The sequence below is a fragment of the Pteronotus mesoamericanus genome, unplaced genomic scaffold (assembly GCF_021234165.1).
Source record: "Pteronotus mesoamericanus isolate MK-2021 breed Mesoamerican mustached bat unplaced genomic scaffold, CSHL_Meso_final contig_169, whole genome shotgun sequence".
Classification (NCBI taxonomy): domain Eukaryota; kingdom Metazoa; phylum Chordata; class Mammalia; order Chiroptera; family Mormoopidae; genus Pteronotus; species Pteronotus mesoamericanus.
In genome coordinates, this window is record NW_026555068.1 from 3956677 (window position 1) to 3978092 (window position 21416).

Below are 21416 nucleotides of genomic sequence, written 5' to 3' on the forward strand. Positions count from 1 at the left end.
ACAAAGTCGCCTGAAGGCGCTGGGTGCCCCGCAGCCTCGGGGCGAGAGGGGCAAAAAGCTTCGTTGCCCCGCGGCTCTCGAAAACACCAGCACCCCGCTCCTTCCCCGCTCCTGCCGTGCTTTCGGCCTTGCGTCGGTGCACGTCGGATGTTGCCCCCACCCCACTGCGCGATGCTGACCCGCCCGTAGCCTGCTACAGCGGCCAAACGTGCTCAGTCGCCAAGCTCCCGGTCCCTGCACGCTCACACCGCGTAATGTAAACAAACACTCTAGTTCCGGGGAACTGCCTTTCCGAGCGCACGCTCGGGGAGCGTCGCAGGCCGGGAGGGGAGTCGTCGCCCTGCAGGCACCGCAGCAGAAGGGGGCGCGGGGTCCGCCGAGCCACCCCGGCCGGCGCCTCGGCGCGCACTCACCTCGAGGCGGCGCGGGCTCGGAGCCGCGCTCCAAGGAGCCGCCAGGGGCCAGCAGCGTGGCACTCAACACCGACGCGACCAGCAACAGCGCGGCCAGCGTCCGGCCCGCGGCCCGCGCCCAGCTCATGCTGCCCGCCGCCACCACCGGCTGCCGCTCCCTCCCGGGCGCGGCCTCGACCGCCGCTCCTCCTCCTCGGACGCCGCCGCGCTCCCGAGCTCTGCGCTTCTTCGCCGTGCACGGCCGCGCGCCCGTCATAGCCTCGCTTTCGGATGCCGTCACTGCTGCCTGAGTCACCCGCGGGGGGAGGGGGAATGGGCGGTGCCGGCGGGTGCGGGAAGGTCTGGGGGCCGGACTGCTCTCGGCCCTAGGTTCGGGGAGCTTGCTAAAAGCCAATATTTCTTCCCCGCTACCCAGTGCTCTTTGTCCTCAGGGAAACATCCAGAAGAGAGGCCTTCGGCAGGCCACAAGCCACTGTTCCCGTCTCTGATCACTCCCCTGAGCAACTTTCTGCTAAATTCCTACGTCCAACCCTTCACCATACAAATAAATAGGTGCTAGTGTCCTCTGTCCACTGTTCTGGAAATGTCAAGGTAAGTAAGACAGGCAGAGCCCCATCCCAAGACATTAACTATTCAGAGAGAACGATGAGACTTAAAAGCCATCATGTGGTACCACCACTTTGAAGAGCTCTTTGCCAGTCTCTGATAAAATTCAAGGCGAGCTGCACGATGACCTCGCAGTTCCACTCTCACCTATGGCGGGAGAAACTATCATTCGTATATAGGGACATGTACAATAATGGTTGTAGCAGAATGGTTTGTAATTGCAAAAACCTGTAAACAATCTGAATGCCCATCAGTAGGGGAAGTGGATAAATTGTAGTATAATATATACAGCAGTAGTAATGATCTGGTGTTACGTATATCAAAATGGATGACTCAAATAAGGCAGAGGGGAAAATCCAAGTTGCAGAAATGCATTCGTAATAACTTATATGTAGAGTGTAAAGCCAAGAAAAGTAATACTATGTTGTTTAGGGATATATGCATATGTAGTAAAAGTGTAAAGACATGAATGGGAAGATAACCACTGAACAGCTGACATGACACTTGAAAGACTAAATATTTTCCCCCTTAGATCAACAACAAGGCAAGGATATTTGCCCTTCCCTCTTCTACTCAGCATTGTCCAGGAGGTCGTAGGGCAACAAGACAAGAAAAAGAAAGCAAGTATACAAATTGGCTTTATTCAAATATGGCATGAATGTATGTGTGGAAAATCTTAAGGAATCTCCCCCCACCTCCCAAAAGTAGGAGAACTTGTAAGTGAATTTAGCAAGGTCACAGAATTCAAAGTCAAAATACAAAAATCAATTGTATTTTCATATCCTAGATATAAACAAAATTGGAACTGGACTTATTTAAAATAGAACTTTTTAATAGTCACTCTGAGGGCATTTTTTCACTGCTTTTAGAGAAACACCTGTGTAAGAGAGACACATCGATTGGTTGCCTCTATCGGTGTCCTGACCAGGGACCAAACCTGCAACCCAGGTATGCACCCTGAGCGGGAGCAAACCGGCAGCCTTTCAGTTTATGGGACGCTTCAACCAACTGAGTCACACTGACCACAGCTACGATAGAATTTTTTTAATCAATACATAAATAAATTAACAAAATGGGTTAACCCTGCGTTAAATAGGGTTTAGACCTGAACCCTAAAAGCTACAAAACATCAATGAGAGAAATTAAAGAAGACCCAAATTGTCAAAGAGGTCTACCATGTTCATAGATTAGAAGAACCATTACTGTTAAGATGCTAGTTTCTCACAAATTGATCTCCATAGATTGAGTGCAATCCAAATCAAAATTCCAGCAGGTTATTTGTTGGGGGGGGGAGGGAGTGTGTGTGTGTGTGTGTGTGTGTGTAGAAATTGGCGTGTGTGTGTGTGTGTATGTGTGTGTGTGTGTGTAGAAATTGGCAAGTGACCTAAAATCTGTATGGAAATGTAAAATGATTTTAAGGACAACAAAGTTTCAGGTCTTGCACTGCCTGAGTTCAAGATTTACTATAGCACTATCGTAACCTAGATAGTATGTTATTGGTAAAGAATAGCAATATAGAGAAATAAAGTAGGAAAGCCTAAAAGTAAACCCACAAAATTGGTTTTTCACCAAGTTGCCAAAGCAATTTAATGGGAGAAAGAATAATCTTTTCAATAAATGATGCTAGAACAATTGGACATCCCCATGAGAAAAAGCGAACCTTAACTCTTAACTTCACAGCCTACACAAAACTGAACTAGAAATGGGTTATAGACCTAAACGTAAAGGCTGAAACTATAAAACATCTGGAAGAAAATAAAGGAGAAAATATTCATGATCTTGAGTTAGGTAAAGCTTTCTTAAACAGTATATAAACCATTTAAAAATAAATAAAACACACTGGTAAGAAAATGAAAAGGCAAGCCTCTGGCTATGAGGAAAAAATTGCAAAAGATATATCTGGTAACAGACTTAATTCCAGGTTAAATAGTGAACTCTTGTAATTTAATAATAAGTGAATTATTTTAAAATAGGCAAGAGTTGGACTCTTCACCAGAGAAGATATGTGAATGGCCAATAAACTTGAAAAGGTTCTCAGCATCATTTATCTTTGCGAAAATGCAAAATAAAACTACAATGAGATGCCACTACCCGTCCACTAGAAGAACTAAAATTAAATGAGCTGATAGTAACAAGTGTTGGCTAATATGCATGGAGCAAATGAAACTCTTACATGTTGCTAGACACTTTGGACAACTGTTTAGAAGCTTCTTATAAAGTTAAACATATAGTTACATGTGATCATAGGAACACTCCTAGGAATTTACTCGAAAGACTTGTATTTAAATGTTAACAGCAGTTTTATTCATAATAGCTCCAAAGTGGAAACAACCCCATGGCCATCAGCAAATGGTTGGGCGGTACATACATGCAATGGAGTATTACTCACCAATAAAAAGTAATAAATTACTGATATAAACAACAACATGGATGATCTCAAAAACATTACAGTGATTGGAAGTGGGGGTAGACTGGGCGGAGGGGGCAATGGGGAAGAATGAAACATCTGTAGTAGCATAAACGATTTTAAAAATGACAAGGGATGAAAAAAGACAGGCACAAAAATGTTTATGCCTTGCTGTAAGCTACCAATTATGTGAAAGTCTGGGAAAAAACCCTACTCATTCCAAAAAGCAAGCAGCCATGGCCTGAGGCCAGCAGTGGTGGAAGGGCTGAGTGGGAAGGGACACTCGGGGAATTCCAGCAGAGGCAGAAATGTTTGTGTTTTATCTGTAGGGGCGGCGACATGAGTGTATCAATTTATCAAAGCTCATTGAAGTGTACACTTAAAAGGGCTGCATTTTATTATATATAAAACCAGGTTTTTGTCTTGGAAAGTCAGATGGACGGTGCGCCGTTTACAGATGTAGGAAACAAAAGCGAATTTGGAGTGAGGAGCGTTATTTGGGAAACGTTGAATGTGCGATGTTCTTTGTGTGGACCTGTTTTCAGTGCTCTTGGGTGAGTCCTTGGGAGTGGAATTGCTGGGTCACGGTGACGCCATCTTTAACCTTCTGAGGAACGCCAGGTTACTTAAAGCACCTGCACCATTTTACATACCCACCAGCAAAGAATGAGGTTCCACTCTCCACATCCTCCCCACCTTTGTTACTGTCCTTCTGTTCAATTACAGCCATGCGAGTGGGTTGTGGTGGTGTTTTTATAACGCAGCGGTTAAAACAATACTGTGGGCAAACATGACCTCTCATCAGCCAGAGGTCCAATCAACCACAGGCCGTGAGCAGGGCAAGACTAACACGCCCTATCCCGCTGGGGTGGCCTGCCTGACAGTTAGGGGCAGCGGTTCCCACTGCCCAGGTAAAAGTGCAAAGTCTCAGACGCTACCCCACACCTCCTGAGCCAGAGACTCTAGAGTGAGGCCCAGGTCCCTGCGATTCCAGGATCCTACCCCTCGATGTCAGCTTTAACCACCTTATTAGGGATGATTAATATGCACCAAATCCATCTTCCTGTGCAAATGAGTGAGTGAACAAGGAAAGGGCTTTTTGAAAGTTTCAGCCGTGCAACTCGAGTGGAAGGGTTTGACACTTTCCGATGCTGAGTGACAGTGTTGTGGTAAAATGTTCACAATCATTAATTTTTGGATACACAAAACCCAGCAGGAAGGTAAATAGGCATTTCAAACAAGTACCATCCAAGGCAGTAACACATATTTCCCTCACTTGCTGTCTTAAACATTCCTTGCCCGTTCACAATTTTAAAGAGCATGGTGTAACAGTTCTCCTGTAGTTCCTAAGGAGGAGGATGGCACAGGAGCTTCAACAGATCAATCATTTAAGACAGTAAAGATGGCCTCACCCACACCAAGTGAAACAGACCAGAAATACTCCCATGACATGGGATGTTGATTACCATCTAAAAAAAATGAGGAAAAAATTCTTCGGGGAACTACTCTATTTTTTAAAAAATTTTTATTTATTGATTTTAAAGCAAGAGAAGAAAGATAGAGAGGGAGAGATATCAATTTGTTTTTCCATTTACTTATGCATTCATTGGTTGAGTCTAGTTTGTGTCCTGACTGGAGATTGAACCCACAACCTTGGTGTATCAGAGCCAGTGTTCTAACCAACTGAACTACCTGGCCAGGGCTATGTTTCTTTCCTATATTGCCATTTAAAAATCTTCTCTACCTTTCTTACAAACTTACAAACTCAATTATTTAGGATAGGAGAAGCCTCTTTGTAGCTACACTTTTGTTACTTCCTTCAGATACATGTTAGATTTGCTGCTTCTCTGCCTCTTCACCTGGGAGGGATTGGCATTATAAGTAAAGCCAGGCTTAAACCTGGTTTGCTCTTGCTTAGCAACTTCCGCCCAGGTGGCCAGGAGAGGCAGGACTCTCACGTGTGCGTGCGGATGCAGCGGAAGAGCCACATGGCTTAACAGCAACAAGCTCACTGTCGGAGCAGAACTGCTGTAACTATTCCACTTGTTCCGTTAAGTCCCTTCCCTGACTGCACTAGTTTTTATAGCATTTCTCTTGTCTGAGACATCACGGTGTCTCTGAGTGAATTCAAAACCTTCTGGTAAGTGTCCAGAATATCCTGAGCGGTGGGTCTCTCTGCAGGCGTCTGGCTCTTGCAGGCCTTATGAATATCAAAGAGGTGGAATCGAACCATATCACTTCCCTCGACATGCCCCAAAAGGAAACTGGAGACATCTGGAATCTTCCAGATGTCAGTCTTCTCGTCATACGAGGGCATGAGACGGTCGTGAAAAGGCGTGTCCTCTCCATAGGGCCACAGCTGCTCTGGAGCCACGAAGTCCCCGTGCAGCTCCCTGTGGCCACACTTCACCAGCGTCCCCGCGCTGCGGTTCACCAGGGGCAAGGCGTCCAGGTCATTCACCACGATGCTGAAGTTACTGGTCAGCAGGTACTGGGAGAGCGTCTTGGGCAGGTCGTTGGAGTCGCACATGACCAGCGTGCCCAGGGGGCTGCGGTGCAGGTAGTTGAGGATGCCGACGTAATCCATGGCCAGCTGCAGCCTCTGCTGCCAGGTGTTTAGGTGCTGGTACTTGGAAAGGTTTAACGTTTCTTCCAGGCGGCTCAAGGACCCTAAGGGGTGGTACTCAGTCAGAATGGTGTTGTCATCTTCACAGAAGCCGAGCAGCGTGACAACATATTTACTCTGCAGAGATTTCAGCATCTGCAGTCCATGGAGGAAATCGTCTTTCATCTCCAGACTGGTGAGCCGGGAGAGAGCGACCTTGCGTTCCTTCCACTCCGACAGAAAGACCTGAAACAGAGCCAAAGAACATCACCTGTCTTAGGGAGTCAGGAAACAACACCTCTTTAAAGGGCTGGATCTGGTGCAGAGCATACAGAAATTAATGAGGATAGACCCAGCCCTAGGGTTGCTCTTAATCTAGTTAGAAAGATTCACTTATGAGCAAACACAAGATTCCCAGTGAGGCAAGTGCCGCATCAGCAAGCAAAGGCCCAGCGAGGGAGGAGGCCGGAGGGGCCGACTCTGGTCAGGACGCTGCAGGCCATCAGGAGAGGGTGCCAGCAGGCTCCCGGGAATTGCTCTAAGGGATGATCAGGGCTTGCAGGCTGATGCAGAGCGTGGGAAGCACATTCCCAAGAGAAGGGACTGAACATGTAAAGGCACTGAGTGGCAAACAGACTGCCAGTTCCCAGATACTGCAGCACAAAGAGGGAGAGGGTGGGGGAGGAGGAAAGACTGGAAAATCCTATGAAGGGGGCTGAGCCCTGCCAGCCCATCACACATAAGATCACTCATTAATTTTAAGAGGTAGCCTAGTAAACCACAAATAGGAATAGTTCTACGTAAAGTAAACATTTTAACACGCTCTGTGGGTTTGTGTGACTTCAGCTGTGAAAGCAGGAGGCGAAACACCACGAATGCCAGACCAGCCCATCCTGGTACACAGTGTCCAGGACACGGTACAGCACTGCCTTGGATTCTCAGTTGTTATTAGCTCCAAAGGCTGGCAGGAAGCACTGTAATTAAGAACCTCTGATCTTCTGCTTAAATCCCGGAAGGAAAAGCAGAAAACAGGCTCCCAGGTCAGGTCACTGCTCCAAGCTTCTGCCACCAGCAGGCTGTGTCTCTCTGGGCTTCTGTCTCTTCATTGTTCAAGGAAAACAGCAATCCGGGGCATTATTTATCAAGAGCTTTTAGCATCTAAGTCTATAACCTATCTATCTAAAAAGCTCTAGGAGCCCTGACTGGTGTGGTTCAGCGGGTTGGGCGGCGTCCTGCAAACCGAAAGATTGCTGCAGGGGTTGCTCAATTAGGGCCTACAGGGAGGAGAGTGGGGTCTGCCAGGAGCCAGAACCTGCATGGGCACAGAGGTTGCAACGTGGGCAAGACATGCAGGCTCCTGGCCCTCGCACACTAACGCCAGTGCTCAAGGCGCTTCTGCCCTGAGAGCAAGTTTTGGCCACAGACACACACAAAATATATGTAATGGCTTTTTAGTCACACTTTAATGAATAAAACTACATTCCTCAGAGTTAGTACCCATGTTATTAAGTCCCATATTAGGATGGGTATGATTTGTACAAGTTCCCTAAAATCAGGTCTGTCCTCATACAACAATGATTTGCCACCATCAAAGCTACTCAAAAACATATCCTTCAAGGTAAAAATCAATTCCAAAAACTAAGTTCAAAAATGGTCCAAGTGATTCCAATAACACATAAGCAAGTTACCAGTAACCCCTCTGAAGGGGGACAGAAATTAACTGCTGAGTCCCCTTCTCTACGTGCATCCCTTCATGGTGATTCTTCGCATCCTCACGCTTTCAACGCCATCCCAAATTTATCCTCCCCACCCAAGACCTCGCCCCAAATGCCGGACTTGTACATCCAACCACCTGTGTCACATGTCCATGGGGGCATCTAAATGGCCTTACTGTGTCCACCTCACACACACAAAACCCGTTCCTTCTCATCTCTGAATTGGATAATGACGACCCTATTGTTCCTGCTACTCAGGCCAGGAACCCTGTGGTCACCCTCTCTCCCTTTTACCCCACATCCCATCTACTAGGAAATCCTATTGGCTCTACCTTTAAAATATGACCGAATCCAGTGTGTTCTCACCACCTCCGCTGCTAACACCCTTGCTGGGCTGTGCTCACCTCTCGCCTGCAAGGCCTAACCCACCTTCCACTCCGCACGCCTCAGTCTCCTCTCCACACCGACGGCCCACCTCACTCCTGCGCTCAGACTGCTCCAGTGGTTCCCTGGGTCCTGCCAGGCCCAGCAGGACCAGGCACCACGGGTCCTTCTGGACTCTGTGTGCCACCTCTCCTCCTCATCCCACCCTTTGGGCACACTGGCTCCTTCCTGGTCCCCAGACAACAAAGCAAATTCATCTTGGAGCCTCTGCTGGTCCCTGTCTTTCCTACTGGAACATCTTTCGTCAGCTATGCACACAGCTCGCTCTCAGATGGTTCTGGCCACCTAGAGCAACAAGTCTGTCACTTGCCCTGCTTTGTCTTCACAGCACATGTCACAGACATGTTTCATTACATACTGTTTCTTATTGTCTTAATTGTCTGACTCCAGGGCCTTTGTTTCATTCACTGTCACACCCCTAACACACAACAACGAATGAATGAATCTTTAAAGGAACCAGTTACCTTGTTTATGGTTTTACTTTATATAAATGCCTGTCCCTTCTCCCAGTCTGACTTCTTCCTTTAAGATGCCTCCTTCCTGCATTCACGGCAGCAGCAGCCATGGCTCCCAGTCTCCCAAAATAGGGACCAGCACTTCATCACGCTGCAGGCCCGTGGGTGCATTTTCTGCTCCCTCCTTCTCTTTGATCAATCATTCAATGAAGCCTCCCAAAGGAATTGTCTCTGTTCAACAATCCTGAACTGGCTTCTAGAGTCACTCTTTGCTTTATCACTAAGCCTCAGCTACCATAGAAATGATGACCACTGAGTTATACCACACATTCCTAGCTGGTAAGACGAGGGCTCTTGAAGTTTCTGTTTGAGAAGTGAATTCACCCCTTTGTTATCTCTTATTAAAATTAAAAACTTAAAAATCAATATACTATCACAGGGTTTAAATAGTAAGAGTAAAAACGTTGCCCATAACCCTTCTTCACTACAGCATAATTTCTATCATTTTAATATTTTTCTACATAAATACATAATTTTGCAGTTGAAAACAGTATATTCAACAATTTCATATTTTGCTTTTTTTTTCACTTATCATCGTAAAATTTTTTCATATGGCTGCCCAGGTTCCTAACTACACTTAACGGTTACAGAATATTCTAGCAAGTGGCTGGACCATAATTTAATTAACCACCCCCTTATAGTTATTATTTCTAATTTGCTATTACTATGAAAAACAAGGTACTCCTTTAAGCATTTAGCTTTTTTCTTCCCACTGGATTATTTTATTTGCTAAAGTTCCAGATGTGACATTGCTGGGCACAAGGGTAGAAACGCGTCAATGGCTTTTAACACCTCATGCCAAGTTGCGTTCCCAAAGGGCCACCCCGTGAACACTGCGATGGCAGCTCGGCCGTTACCCAGGAACTCACCCTCTTCACGGCTCCTTCCCCAACACGCTTCAGCTGCCTCACTTCTGTCCTCAGCTCCTGGCAGGACAGCCACGGCGAGCAGTTTTTCATCTGTCCCATTCTGAAGGACCCGTAGGGACAGTGACTGGGCTCCAGGGCGGCACGTCGAGGGGAAATGAAAAGCCAGTCGAGGCAGAGGTAGAGGAGCGCGTTCACGACGGCCAGGGCCAGCAGCAGCCCCACAGCTGGGGGCGCCTCTCTGTGCGGGGGGCCTGTTCTACCGTCCTGGGGCTTCTTTTCCATGTTGTTAGCCTCTGCAATTTCCTAAAATAGAAAATGAAACAAGTAATAACAGCCGTTTTTCATTTCCATTAAGGTGTTTTGACGAGGAGGGGCTGAAGGTGACACACCCTCTATGCCTCTTACTGTCCAGGATCCTGTACTTCGGAGCCATTGCAGGGATGAAGGAAGGCACCGAACACCAGGCTCACACTAAGGCTCAAGGTCGGCGGCTCTCATCCTCGGTATTTTTTTATTGCAAACCATAGTCTGGGATCATCTATTTTAGGTTCCATTAGAAGGGAGGTGCTAGCGTGTCTGATTTTGTCTTTGACTCTCCCCCAGCGCTTGCACCGGGTCCGTATTCCATGAAGGGCTAGCAAAATGAAAGCAAAGGGTGGACGCTAGTCCAGTGGGGCTGGGGCAGAAGATGGACAAAGGAGAGCAGCAGATTAGCTGGGGTGCTGCCGGCGGGGGGGGGGTTGGAATGCTCTCGAACCCGCCTAAGGAACTGGGATGTTCCTTAAGCAGCAAAAGCTACTCCAGCAGGGGTGGAAGGCCCTGGCTATGAGCCGGGAGAAGGGCTGGCGGGTGTGTGAGCTAAAATGATGGCGGTGAGAGTGGGGAGAGGGTGATGCGGGGACGGACCTCACGCCAGGTCACCACGGAAGGCGTGGTGACACGCGAACGGACGCTGGCTCGAGCACTGGAGCGGGCGTGCGGGCTGCGGTGAGGGCTGGCGGGCGTTACAGCTGCAGCTGCCGGATGGCGGAGGGGCCGGGAGCGGAGAGCGCTGGGGTAGGACCCTGGACATCGGGTGCTTGACACACAGGGGGCTTGAGGCAGAGGCCATTTATGAACCAGGATGGAACTGTGCCAGTACTTCAACACGGGACATGGCCACAGCAGTGTGTGCCAGCTGAACATAAGCACGGGGATGCATGGCGGGCGGCAGTGACAGGGCTGACCCTGCACGTCACGGTCCCAGACGCCTGGGACGCGAAGCGTTACCTCCCAGGTACGGCGTCCTTCTGCCAGTTCAGGTCTCCATCCAGACACCTGGGTCGGTCCGCGGTCTGGCTGGCCCCGGGTGCCGGTTAGAAAGGGCTCTGCCGCAAAGTGCCAAAAAGGTCCGTTGAGTAAAGATTGAAAAATTACACAGACAAGCGGCAGTAGTATGACGGTTCATCCTCCCCAGGGGCCCTCCCTGTCTGGGTGTCGCTCCAGCTCGATTCCCAGGAGGTCCTCCTGCAGCCCGGCTGCTGTCGCGAAGCCCTGTCAGCTTGTCTGCGGATGATACTGAACATCTATGTGACCTTGCAGTCTCCCAGGAAACCAGTCCCTGGGGTCCCTTTGCAATCCAGACCAGATCTTGACCTCTTTACAGACAGTCCTGCTTGCCTTTGAGCCCATGAAAATAAAGCCTCATTCCAATTTTGCCTCAATGCCACCTGTCCCCCGAATTCTGTAATAACTCTCTTTCCCTCTGATTGAGATGCCAGGTTCCAACGCTGTGCAGGCTCCCTCAGTGCCATGGGACAATAAAACGGACAGGTTCCTTCCTGTGGCCCGGCCCGGGCCGCCCTCTCTTCAAACTGTGTCACCTCCACCCCCATCTTCTCTCTCAGCTGATGGTCTTGTGTCCTATATTTCTGAAAACAACAAAAGCAATCCGAGAGCACTGCCATGAGCCCCCACGCCACACTGCAGGCCCCAGCTCCCTCTGCCTTCTTTTCCGTGCCTCTGAACAAACAGGCCGCCCCCCCCCTCGCCCGCTCTTGGGCGCTGCCCCAGCAGGACTCCCCTCTTCTCCTGCACCACGACCTGTGCGCCCTAACTCCCCCATCATTTCAAACACCCTCCCTTTACCCTACTTCCCCTCCACTTATTGCCTTATTTCCCTCTTTCTTTTTTGCAAATTCCTTTAAAAACTATCTATCCTCACTACATCCATCTCTGTCCTCTGTTTCTCTTGAAATCACTGCTACTCCACCCACATTGACCCTATCAAGGTGACCTCCACAATGGTAAACCCAACAGTCAATTCACAGTCCTGGCCTTGACCCCTCAGCAGCATCTGGCAGGGCTGATCACTCCCTTCTCCTTCAAACGCTTTCTTCACTCGGTGCCTGGTGCCCGGGAAGCTTCGCCCTGTGGCTCCTCCAGCCTCTGGCTGTAATTGCTGGAGTGCCCCGGGGCTCAGACTTGACCCGTTCACTCTCTCCCTGGGTGATCCGTCTAGATCGTGACTCTCCCACCTCCGCCTGCTGACAGCTCCCAAATGTCCGGCCTTCTCGACCTCTAGACTTGCTTCCTTGATACCTCTATTTAGATATCTGAAAGACCACTAAAAAATATTTATTTTCAACAAAAAAACACAATAACAATTTTAAAATGAGCCAAGAACTTGAAAAGACATTTCTCCAGAGAAGATGTACAGATGGCCAATAGGTACGAGAAAAGGTGCTCAACTCTATTAGTCATCAGGGAAATGCAAATCTCACCGCATATCCACTAAAATGGCTGTAAACAAAAAGTCAGACAATAACAAGTGTTGACAAGGATGTGGAGAAACAGGAACCCCCATGCACTGCTGGTGGGAATGTAAAATGGTACAGCCACTATGGAAAACAGTCTGGCAGGTCCTTAAAAGGTTAAACAAGAAGTTACCATATAAACCAGTCAATCCACTGCTCGGTATATACCCGAGAAAACATACATTCATATAAACATTTGTAGATGAATGCTCACAGCAGTGTTATTCATAATAGTCAAAGACTGAAAATAACCCAAATGTCCACACACAAACAACCACTTATGATCTGATTCCATTTATATGAAGTGTCCAGAACAGGCAAATCCATAGAGACAGAAAGTAGATTAGTGGTTGCCAGGGCCTGGGTGAAACAGAACATGGGGAGCGGCTGCTACTGGACACAGGATTCCTTTTTGGATGAAATTTGTTCAAGAATCTATAGTAATGGTTGTAAGTATATTCAAAACCACCCATTGTACACTTTAAAATAGCAAATTTTACGGTATGTGACTATCTCAACTTTAAAAGCTAAAAGTACTTTCCAAACTCAGCGCCTGCTCTTTCCCTCCCAAATCGCTGTGTTCACAGTGTTGGCAGTCTCCGTAAATGGCCGCTCCATTCTTCCAGTTAGCCAGGCCAGCGAAGCTACAGGCCAAGGGTGAGCAGTGACATTGCTCCTCCCTAAGCGGGAAATTTTAGAGATAATGGACTCTCCCACAATTCCATGTGCTTTTCCTAATTACGTAAAGGAAGAGCTGCTTTGCTTATCCCCGCTGTCATTCAGAGGTGCCCGGTAAACCCTGGCTCCATTGAACTGCTCCAGCATCACCCAACAGCCTCCTTTTCTTGAAACGATGCCGTCTGCTCCCCCCACCACCTTGGTCTTTCCAGCTCTGCCAAGCAACCAGCAACGTTCTGACGGCTGCTTGCTCCCCTTCCTCACAGACTCCGGGCCCGCATCCTTCCCTCTGACCCGTTCTGTCATCTGCAAGAACTTCAGCTGAAACTATGATGATTTTTACCACTCAGCCTTCAGTCTCTTGAGCTTCCTCCACCAGTCCTGATCCTTAGAAGGTGCGCTTAAAGAAATGGGTAAAACAATCGCCGTATCTCTTCTACAACAGTTAAAGTTGACCAGGTGTGTCTCACTTAGACGTTAGGTCAGGGACCAGCACACTTTTTCTGTAAAGGTCCAGGTGGCAAATATTTAGGTTTAGGGGCAAGAAGGTGAAATTAAGATAACCACATCACTGTGACTTGAGGTACACTGAGCAGCAGTGCAAAGGGACGAGGGCCCACATATTGTCTCTGTCACAGTTACTCATCTCTGTCGCCAGAATGCAAGAGCAGCCCCAAACACTACATAAACAAATGTGTGCGCCTGTATTATAATAAAACTTTATTTATGGACACTGAAATTTGAATTTCATATAGTTTTCATGTATCACAAAAGATTATTCTTTTGATTTCTCCTCCAATATTTTTTAAAGATTTTATTTATTTATTTTTAGACAGAGCTGAAGGGAGGGAGAGAGGGAGAGAGGAAGAGAAACATCAGTGTGCAGTTGCCTCTCGCACTCAACCTGGCCTGGAACCCAGGCATGTGCCCCGTTTGGGAATCCAACCTGCTACCCTTTGGTTCGCAGGCTGGCATTCAATGCACTGAGCCACACCAGCCAGGGCCAATATTTTAAAAGGTTAAAAAAAAAAAAAAAGCATCCTTAACTCACAGGCTCTACAAAACCAGTGGGTGGGCAGTAGTTGACCACACCCCGCCATAGGCAATGCTCTCCTCTGGGTCTGTTGCAGGCCCTATTTCCACACTATGCATTCCCTCTAGGTAATCTCATTACTGAACATGGCTTTCACAGCCCTGTAGATACCAATTTCCAAGTCTCTACTGCGGCCCAGATCTTTCTCCTATGCTTCACTCAGCGGGCTCTTCGAGGTCTCAGCTGCGTCTCTCCTATCCCCAACATGCCCTTTCTCCAGGGTTCCTTCTCTGTGACAGGCCCACCACACACCCACTCCCTCATGTCACAAACCAGGTGACTTGATCCCACCCTTCCCTACCTTCTAAACCAACCAGTCACTACATATAGTCACTTCTATCACCCAAGTGTCTCTCAGATCTGTTCCCTTCTCCCCTTGCTTGCTCCCCACCCTGGTCTAAGCCACCAGGGTCTCTTACCTGGGCTTCTCCAACAGTTTTCTACACCATCTCCCACTTTCCCTTTTCCAATCCATTCTCCACACAGTAAATAGGATCTTTTTTTTCTTTTCTGAAATGTTTCAAACAGAGAAAACTAAAAAATAAAACATCCATTCAGCTTTGTCAGGTAACTCTGCATGGTATTTTTAAAAGATCTTTTTTAAAGATTGAAAATGTTACAAACATAGTTGCAGCCCCCGTGGGCCCCTCCCAATCCTCCCTCGGGGAAGTAATCACCATCCGCAAGTTGGCGTCAGTTCTCTAACTGTGGTCCCAGGACCTACAGCAGTTGCACCACCTGGGAACTTGCAAAAAATGCAAGTTCTCAGTCCTCCCTCCAGACCCAGTGAATCAGACATTCTGAGGTGGGGCCTAGAAATCTGTTTTGACAAGTTCTCCAGGTGATTCAGATGCACATTAACGTTTGAGAATCACTGGTGTATTTAACGCCAGTACATGTGTTTTATTTTCACCACGAGGCCATTTCTTAAGGAAGGCTTTTTAGCCCACCTCAGCACTTGATGGGCTTTTTTCTTTTAAAGGCATATTCCTGGACTAGGCTGTTCACAGCCTGGGATAGAAGGCCGTGTGGCTGAAGGAAGTTTCTTGCCCAGAAATAAGCAAAAAGAAACTAGTTGTGAAAAATACCCAGCAAGTTAAGGAATAACAATTGTGGGGCCAGAAGGGTAGGAGAAATTCAGGCACTGTTTTGAGAAAAAGGATTCCTGACATTGATAGGAAAAAGCTGGTAAACGGGGAAAAGACTGGCAACCCCTACCCTACACTCACAGCTTAATTTTAAAAAAAGAAGAAAAACAATGAAAAAAATAGTTTTTACTAATTTACAAAATATCTTCTACAACCATAGACAAAAGGGATTAGTGCCACTCAATACAATTTAGAGTGGAATCCCATTAAAATAATTGTTTTAAATATTCTGGATGCTGACTTAGTCTTAAGGTCTACAGTAAAGAAAGGAATGGAGAAGCTAGGACTACTTAAAAAAATGGCTAAATAAAAAAGAACAGCAGACTCTTACACCTAGCACAGAAGCTCTAGCATCCAGAGGTGGCTAGCAGTGCTGGCACGAATGATCGCGTGCAGAATAGACGCCGGGGAGAAGGACCTGAAGCCTGTTATTCCATGTCCAGCTCGCGCGCGGAGCAGGACACAGAGGGAGCCAGGAGGGTGGACGCCGGCTGCCCTCGGCCAGCGTGGCCTCCAGCTGGACTCCGGTAGAGCCGCCCAATAGGCACGGCGGGGCTGCCCGGGCTTGGGGTTGGGCGACTCGGGCTGGACCAGGGACAAGCCCCGCAAGAGGCCGAGCTACCTTCCGCACCCGTCCCACAGCACCTGTCTCTCGCCCGCCGCTTCCCCAGCCACTTTCCCCAACAGGGACCCCCCCGCCCCATCCTTGCCCGGAGAGGCCGCGCCTACCTGCGGCCCTCGGCCGGGGCACGCGGCCTCCTGCGCCTGCGCGGCCGGAAACGAGTCCAGGCAGGAGGAGCGAGAGCCTGCCCCCTGGTGTCCGCTGGACCCTTGGAGAGCCGACGCTGCAACGCAGAGGAGTTTGAGCGCCTCCCAGATTCCAGCGCAGGTGCACCGACCAGTCAGTCTCGTAGTCTCCTATTCTGGTTTCTTCTCTACAAGCGTTTGAGGACTGTGATGTGTTGACCTATCACAATTTTAGTTCAGACGCCTAGCCTGGTGTTAGGTACGGTAGAAAGGAACTGTAACATCTAGACCCTTCAAAAACCTTCCCGTCATCAGTGCAAAGCCATGGTTTTCAAAGGGTGGTCCTCAGACCAAACGCTGATGCTTCACATCTCCGGGGAAACTGTTAGACATGCACATTCTCGGCTCCATCCCAGACCTAATGGGTACGGGCCATCAATCTGTGCTTAACCAGGCCTCTGGGCAATGCTGAATGCCCTGAAGGTTGAGAACCGCTGGTGAAAGGGGAGAGGCTTAACCCAGAGCGGGAAAGCTGAGCTTCTCTTGTTCAAGGGCCCCAAAGGAGGAGCACTGGAAAGGCGGATGGAAGCTGGAAGGCTCAACAGGTCTCACCGCTGCTTGTACCTGGTGGAAAATGCTAGAGGAAGGGTTGCGACATTGGAAGCTTGGCATAGGATTATGTAACTTTTTGTTTGTTTAAACCAAAAGTGTTATCTTCCACACTGACACATTTTCCAAGTTTGGAATCAAGAAACTATCATGATGTACGTTTCCAGCACCCAGCCTGTACTGGTAATCCAAACAATGAAAATTTAAAATAACTAGAAGCTACTTGCCTATCAGATTGGCAAGTAGGAAAAAGAATGGTAATGCGTACTGTTGATGGACAAAATCTAAAGGTTTCCCCACACCCATACATGAGTATAAATTTGCATGACCTGTATCAGTTCTACGTGTGTATAACTGGCCCTAGCAAATCCCCTCTCTAGGAATTTACCATGCAGAAATAATTGAATACGCAAGAGATCTCACTGAAGTGTTGTTGATAAAGGACTTTTATAACAGGGGGAAAAAAAGAAACTTAAATGTTTAACAGTAAAGCTTTCTGAAAGAAATTATATCCATGCAACCATTAAAAATGATGTGGTTGATATAATGGGTACAGAGTTTCAGTTTGAGAAGATGAAGATGTTCAAGATAGAGGATGGTGATAGTTGTATAACAGTGTAAATGGACATGATGCCACTTAAACATGGTTAAAATGGGCAACTTATTATGTATATTTTACAATAAAAAATGCTATAAATCTATATGTATTGACATGAAAGGATATTTATAACATACAGTTAAGGGTGGGGAAGAAATCCTACTTTAAAAACAACTACACAAAAATTCTATTAATTTTGTTCTATATAGCTACTATATATAAAATTCTATCAATTAATTTTATTAATTCTGTATAACCACTATATATAAAATTCAATTTTATTGGTAATAACCACAATATATGGAACAGAATTTTGGGCAAATTAAATTTTCTTTTTGTATGTATTTTTTAATGTTTATGTAATTAACATGTATTACTTCATATGTGTGTACGTATATGAAAGGTGGCCTGATATCAATATGTGATATACATTAGAGGGAGGATCCTGAAACAAGCCCATTAAATAATAATTTTTTAAAAGAATGTAGAAGGAAATGAGTGAGACATGAGAAACTTTGAACAGAAAAATAATCAAGAATTAATTGACAAGACAGGAAATGAAAGAAATGATAAAGTGCAGTCAGTTCTGCTATAACACATTTTTATAAAGCAAATTTGTTGCAGTAAGATTGATACATTGAGAAATCATTTGAGCAATGCACAGATTTCCCATTTGTTCATGTGTGATTTCATCCTGAAGAAACACTAGGTGAATGAGTACAGAAAAATGCACAAGCTGAGGATCAAAACATACATGCACACCCTTCAGCATCGACCAGTATCTTCATTTCACTGCGTGTGTTTGAGCCACACTCATCCACATCTGCTTTTGCAGCCGTCAGATCGATTTTGGAAAACCCTCCGTCAGTTCACAGTACCTCACAAGCTGTAACACTTGCCCCCAGTCGCACCTCCACAGGCAAGCGTCAGCTGTTTTCCAAGGTAAACAGCCATAGTGTGTATAACTGCGCTGCTGTTATAAGTTCTTTTCTTTTTTAAGTTGATAAGTTTTTGAGCGTTGTGTCTCTAACCCCATTTTTACCATAAGCCCCTGGTTTTTCTTGGTGATTTTGCATAGCATGGTGACAGCATCACGTTCTAGCAGAAGTGACTGAACATGGTTTTAGGGGGGTTTCAGCTGGAACCACAGTAGCAGATAGAGTAGGGAGAAGACATTTTACATTTGAAATGGAGCAGCAGTCCAAGTTAATATCCAGCAGGACTTTACATCTCTGGTGAGTGGAGGGTAAGAAGGATTCCCCGTATATAGGAATCGTCTCTCTCAAAGTATCCTGTGATGCTCTGGAAGAGGATGTTCTTTCTAAGAGAGAACATACAGAGAAGAGAGCCAAATCTGAGCTCTCGGAGACTGTAATGCAGGACTGTGGGAATTCTTGTAAAGAACAGAGCATCTGTGAAAGCTAGTAAGGGAGAGAGTCCAAAAAGGACAAGAGGGCTCATTCCTACTAAGACAGAGCTAACACACCCAAACCTTTCCTTCCCGCTGAACGCAAACAGAAAACCTGATCAGCTCTCGTTGCACAGTTGTCTGGGGTCTCTGAAAAGTGAATGTCACCAGATCAAACAACACCAGACTTTCAAGCACCACTGACTGGTCATGATGTTTCTGTTTTTCCTCTGGTCTGAACTCAACACAGCCCAAAACCTGGAAGTAAGCACAGGGCGGGGGGAGGGCCGGGGGACAGGGCCGGGAGGCAGAAAGACACCCTGGAGGAGGCTTCTGGTTCTGGCTTATAAAGCAGGAAGGGCAACTCCTAAAATTTGAAGAGGTTGGAGAAAATTACCCTGTTTTTTCCCTTTCCTTTTACTTAATTCCCTTGCACCCCAACTTCCAATAAACCTGTGCCAGGAGCAGTGGCATGAGCAAAAATGGCTGGGAATAGAAAAGTAGGAGCCAAAACCGGGAGCGAGTCAGCTTCCTTTCCATTCAGTGGAGCCATGACTCCAGGAGGGCAGGGACGAAATCCGTTGCTTTTTCTTTTTTCTGTTGCTGGGGTACAACTGTGGAAATGGGCAGTTTCTCACCTGAAGTGGGAGGTTTCTGGCCAAAGGACTAACATGAGGAACACCAGGCAACTGGAAGGTACTTGGAAGAAAGTGGAAAGGGAGATCAGGAAAGCAACTCCATAAAGTTGTGTATGAACTCGTGGGCTCACCCCTGGCCATGATACATCTGATGCTAACTGGCATACCAGACTTTTCGAATGGTGCTAATGGAGAGATTTCTACTCAGGTCCCAGACTAAATACTGGGTGATGCCCATGTGAGACAAATCCAAAGTGCACTACAAGAATTTGAAAACCACACTGACTTTGGAACATAGCACAGAAGGAGGTTTGGAACTTTCAGCCTCCACCTAGACATGGCAAACACTTGCTAAAATAAAAACATTGACATTCTCCATAAGATTTAAACAGGAATCAGAATCTCATAATATTCCAAATTCCTAGGATATATCTAAAAATTACTAGGTATATGAAGTATCTCCAAAATCTCAACTTGAATAGGAAAAGACCATTGGCACCACCAGCAAGATGATGCAGATGTTGGGGTTATCTGACAAGGATGTTAAAAGTTATTATAAAAAATGCCCAAAACAATCTTGAACACTCTAGAAACAAAAGTTAAAAAATACAAAGTATCAGTGAAAAAATAGAAGATATTTAGAAGGATCAAACATTTTAAAACCATGAAATAAAATAACCAAAACAAAAAACTCACTGGGCAGATCCAGCAAGAGTGGAGATGACAGAGGGCAGTCAGAGAACTTGAAGACGAGATGAATAGAAATGAGCCAATCTGACCAACAGAGAGAAAAAAATAGGAAAAAAAAATGAATCGAGCCTCCATAACATTTGGGACAAGAACAAGGGGTCTAACATTCTATCATCAGAGTCCCACAGGAAAAGAGAAAGTGCTAGAAAAAAATATTTGATGAAGTTTGGTGAAAACGCAAAGCTACAGATTCAAGCTGAGCAAACAGGATAAATCCAAAGATACCCATTCCCAGACACGTCAAAATCAAATTCATAAAAACTAAAGACAAACTAAAATTTTGAAAGTAGCCAAAGAAAAATGATGCCTAACCTATCGATGAATAAACATTCTAAGGACAGGTTTCTCATTGGAAACCATAAAGGCTGAAGGAAGTGGAAAAACTTTTTCAAGAAAAAATTTATAAACCCAGAACTCTATGTCCGGAAAAATATCCTTCACGAATGAAGGTGAAATAAAGCCTTTCTCAGATGAAGGAAAACTAAAAGAATTTGCAACCAGCGGACATACTCTAAAAGAATTGCTGAAATTTCTTCAGATAAAAGGGAAATATCAGAAGGAAACTTGGAAAATCAGGAATTAAAGAATAGCAGAACTGGCAAGTATCTATGTAAATATCAAAGACTAATCTTCTTGAGTTCTTTAAAAAAAAAAAATGTTTGGCCCTGGCTAGGTGGCTCAGTTGGTTGGAGCATCATCCTGTACACCAAAAGATTGTTAGGTTTGATTTCTGGCCAGGGCACAGACTTAGGTTGCAGGTTTGATCCCTGGTCAGGGTTTGTACAGGAGGCAACCAATCAATGTTTCTCTCTCACATTTATATTTCTCTCTCTCCTTAAAATCAATAAACATATCCTCAGGTGAGGATTAAAAAAAATGTTTGATGGTTGAATGCAAAAAGCATAAAATTGTCTGATGGATTTTCAATGTAAGTACCAGATGCATGATATACCAGATGGGTCACTTGAAAGATACTGGTTTGCGGAGTTATGCAAATCTCCCCCAATTGTTGACATACTTAATTATACAATATCAAAAACATGGAACTCATTAATGTCATCACTTTGATTCACTAGAAGGTCTGTAGGTATTAGGAAGCTGTCAAGCACATTGTGGGAGATTAAAATTTTCACTTGAAATCTCAAATTTCATCATTGGCAAAATACTCAGTTCTTTTCCTTTAAGTGACAAACTAACTTCATTTTTAGAAAATGAATGTCAGCCATCCAGAGTATGAATAACCACAGTTTTCCATTGTTTGTTCAAGTAAAAATGGCATTGCATGAAAAGCGGCCACATTTATTAACTGTTGGTCCAATGCAAGGTGCCCATTAGGAGATGGTTTGCTTGGAAGTATCAAAGCTTAAAATCATCACAC

At 46.1% G+C, this 21416-nt stretch overlaps 2 protein-coding genes across 4 annotated transcripts in view; both read right to left on the bottom strand.

Annotated features, from left to right (window-relative positions):
* Nucleotides 1-669, bottom strand: part of HGSNAT (heparan-alpha-glucosaminide N-acetyltransferase) — a 29855-nt gene extending 29186 nt beyond the window's left edge. The window contains exon 1 of the mRNA XM_054565930.1: nt 414-669. Within this exon, the coding sequence (XP_054421905.1) occupies nt 414-669 (256 nt within the window). The remainder of the gene's footprint in view (nt 1-413) is intronic.
* A 4260-nt stretch (nt 670-4929) lies between these two features.
* On the bottom strand, nt 4930-16066 carry POMK (protein O-mannose kinase). Of its 3 annotated transcripts, none has more exons than XM_054565932.1 (5): nt 16018-16066; nt 14560-14674; nt 10844-10941; nt 9575-9877; nt 4931-6277 (listed from the first exon to the last, which is right to left on the bottom strand). In XM_054565932.1, exons 4-5 carry the CDS (start codon nt 9854-9856, stop codon nt 5507-5509), a joined length of 1053 nt encoding a protein of 350 aa, XP_054421907.1. In that variant the 5' UTR covers nt 9857-9877; nt 10844-10941; nt 14560-14674; nt 16018-16066; the 3' UTR covers nt 4931-5506. The 3 variants fall into 3 exon arrangements, with proteins under 3 accessions (XP_054421906.1, XP_054421907.1, XP_054421908.1); XM_054565933.1 differs by having other exon boundaries at nt 14560-14650; nt 16018-16047; XM_054565931.1 differs by lacking the exons at nt 10844-10941; nt 14560-14674; nt 16018-16066 and adding an exon at nt 9980-9997 and having other exon boundaries at nt 4930-6277.
* Nucleotides 16067-21416: the final 5350 nt, after the last annotated feature.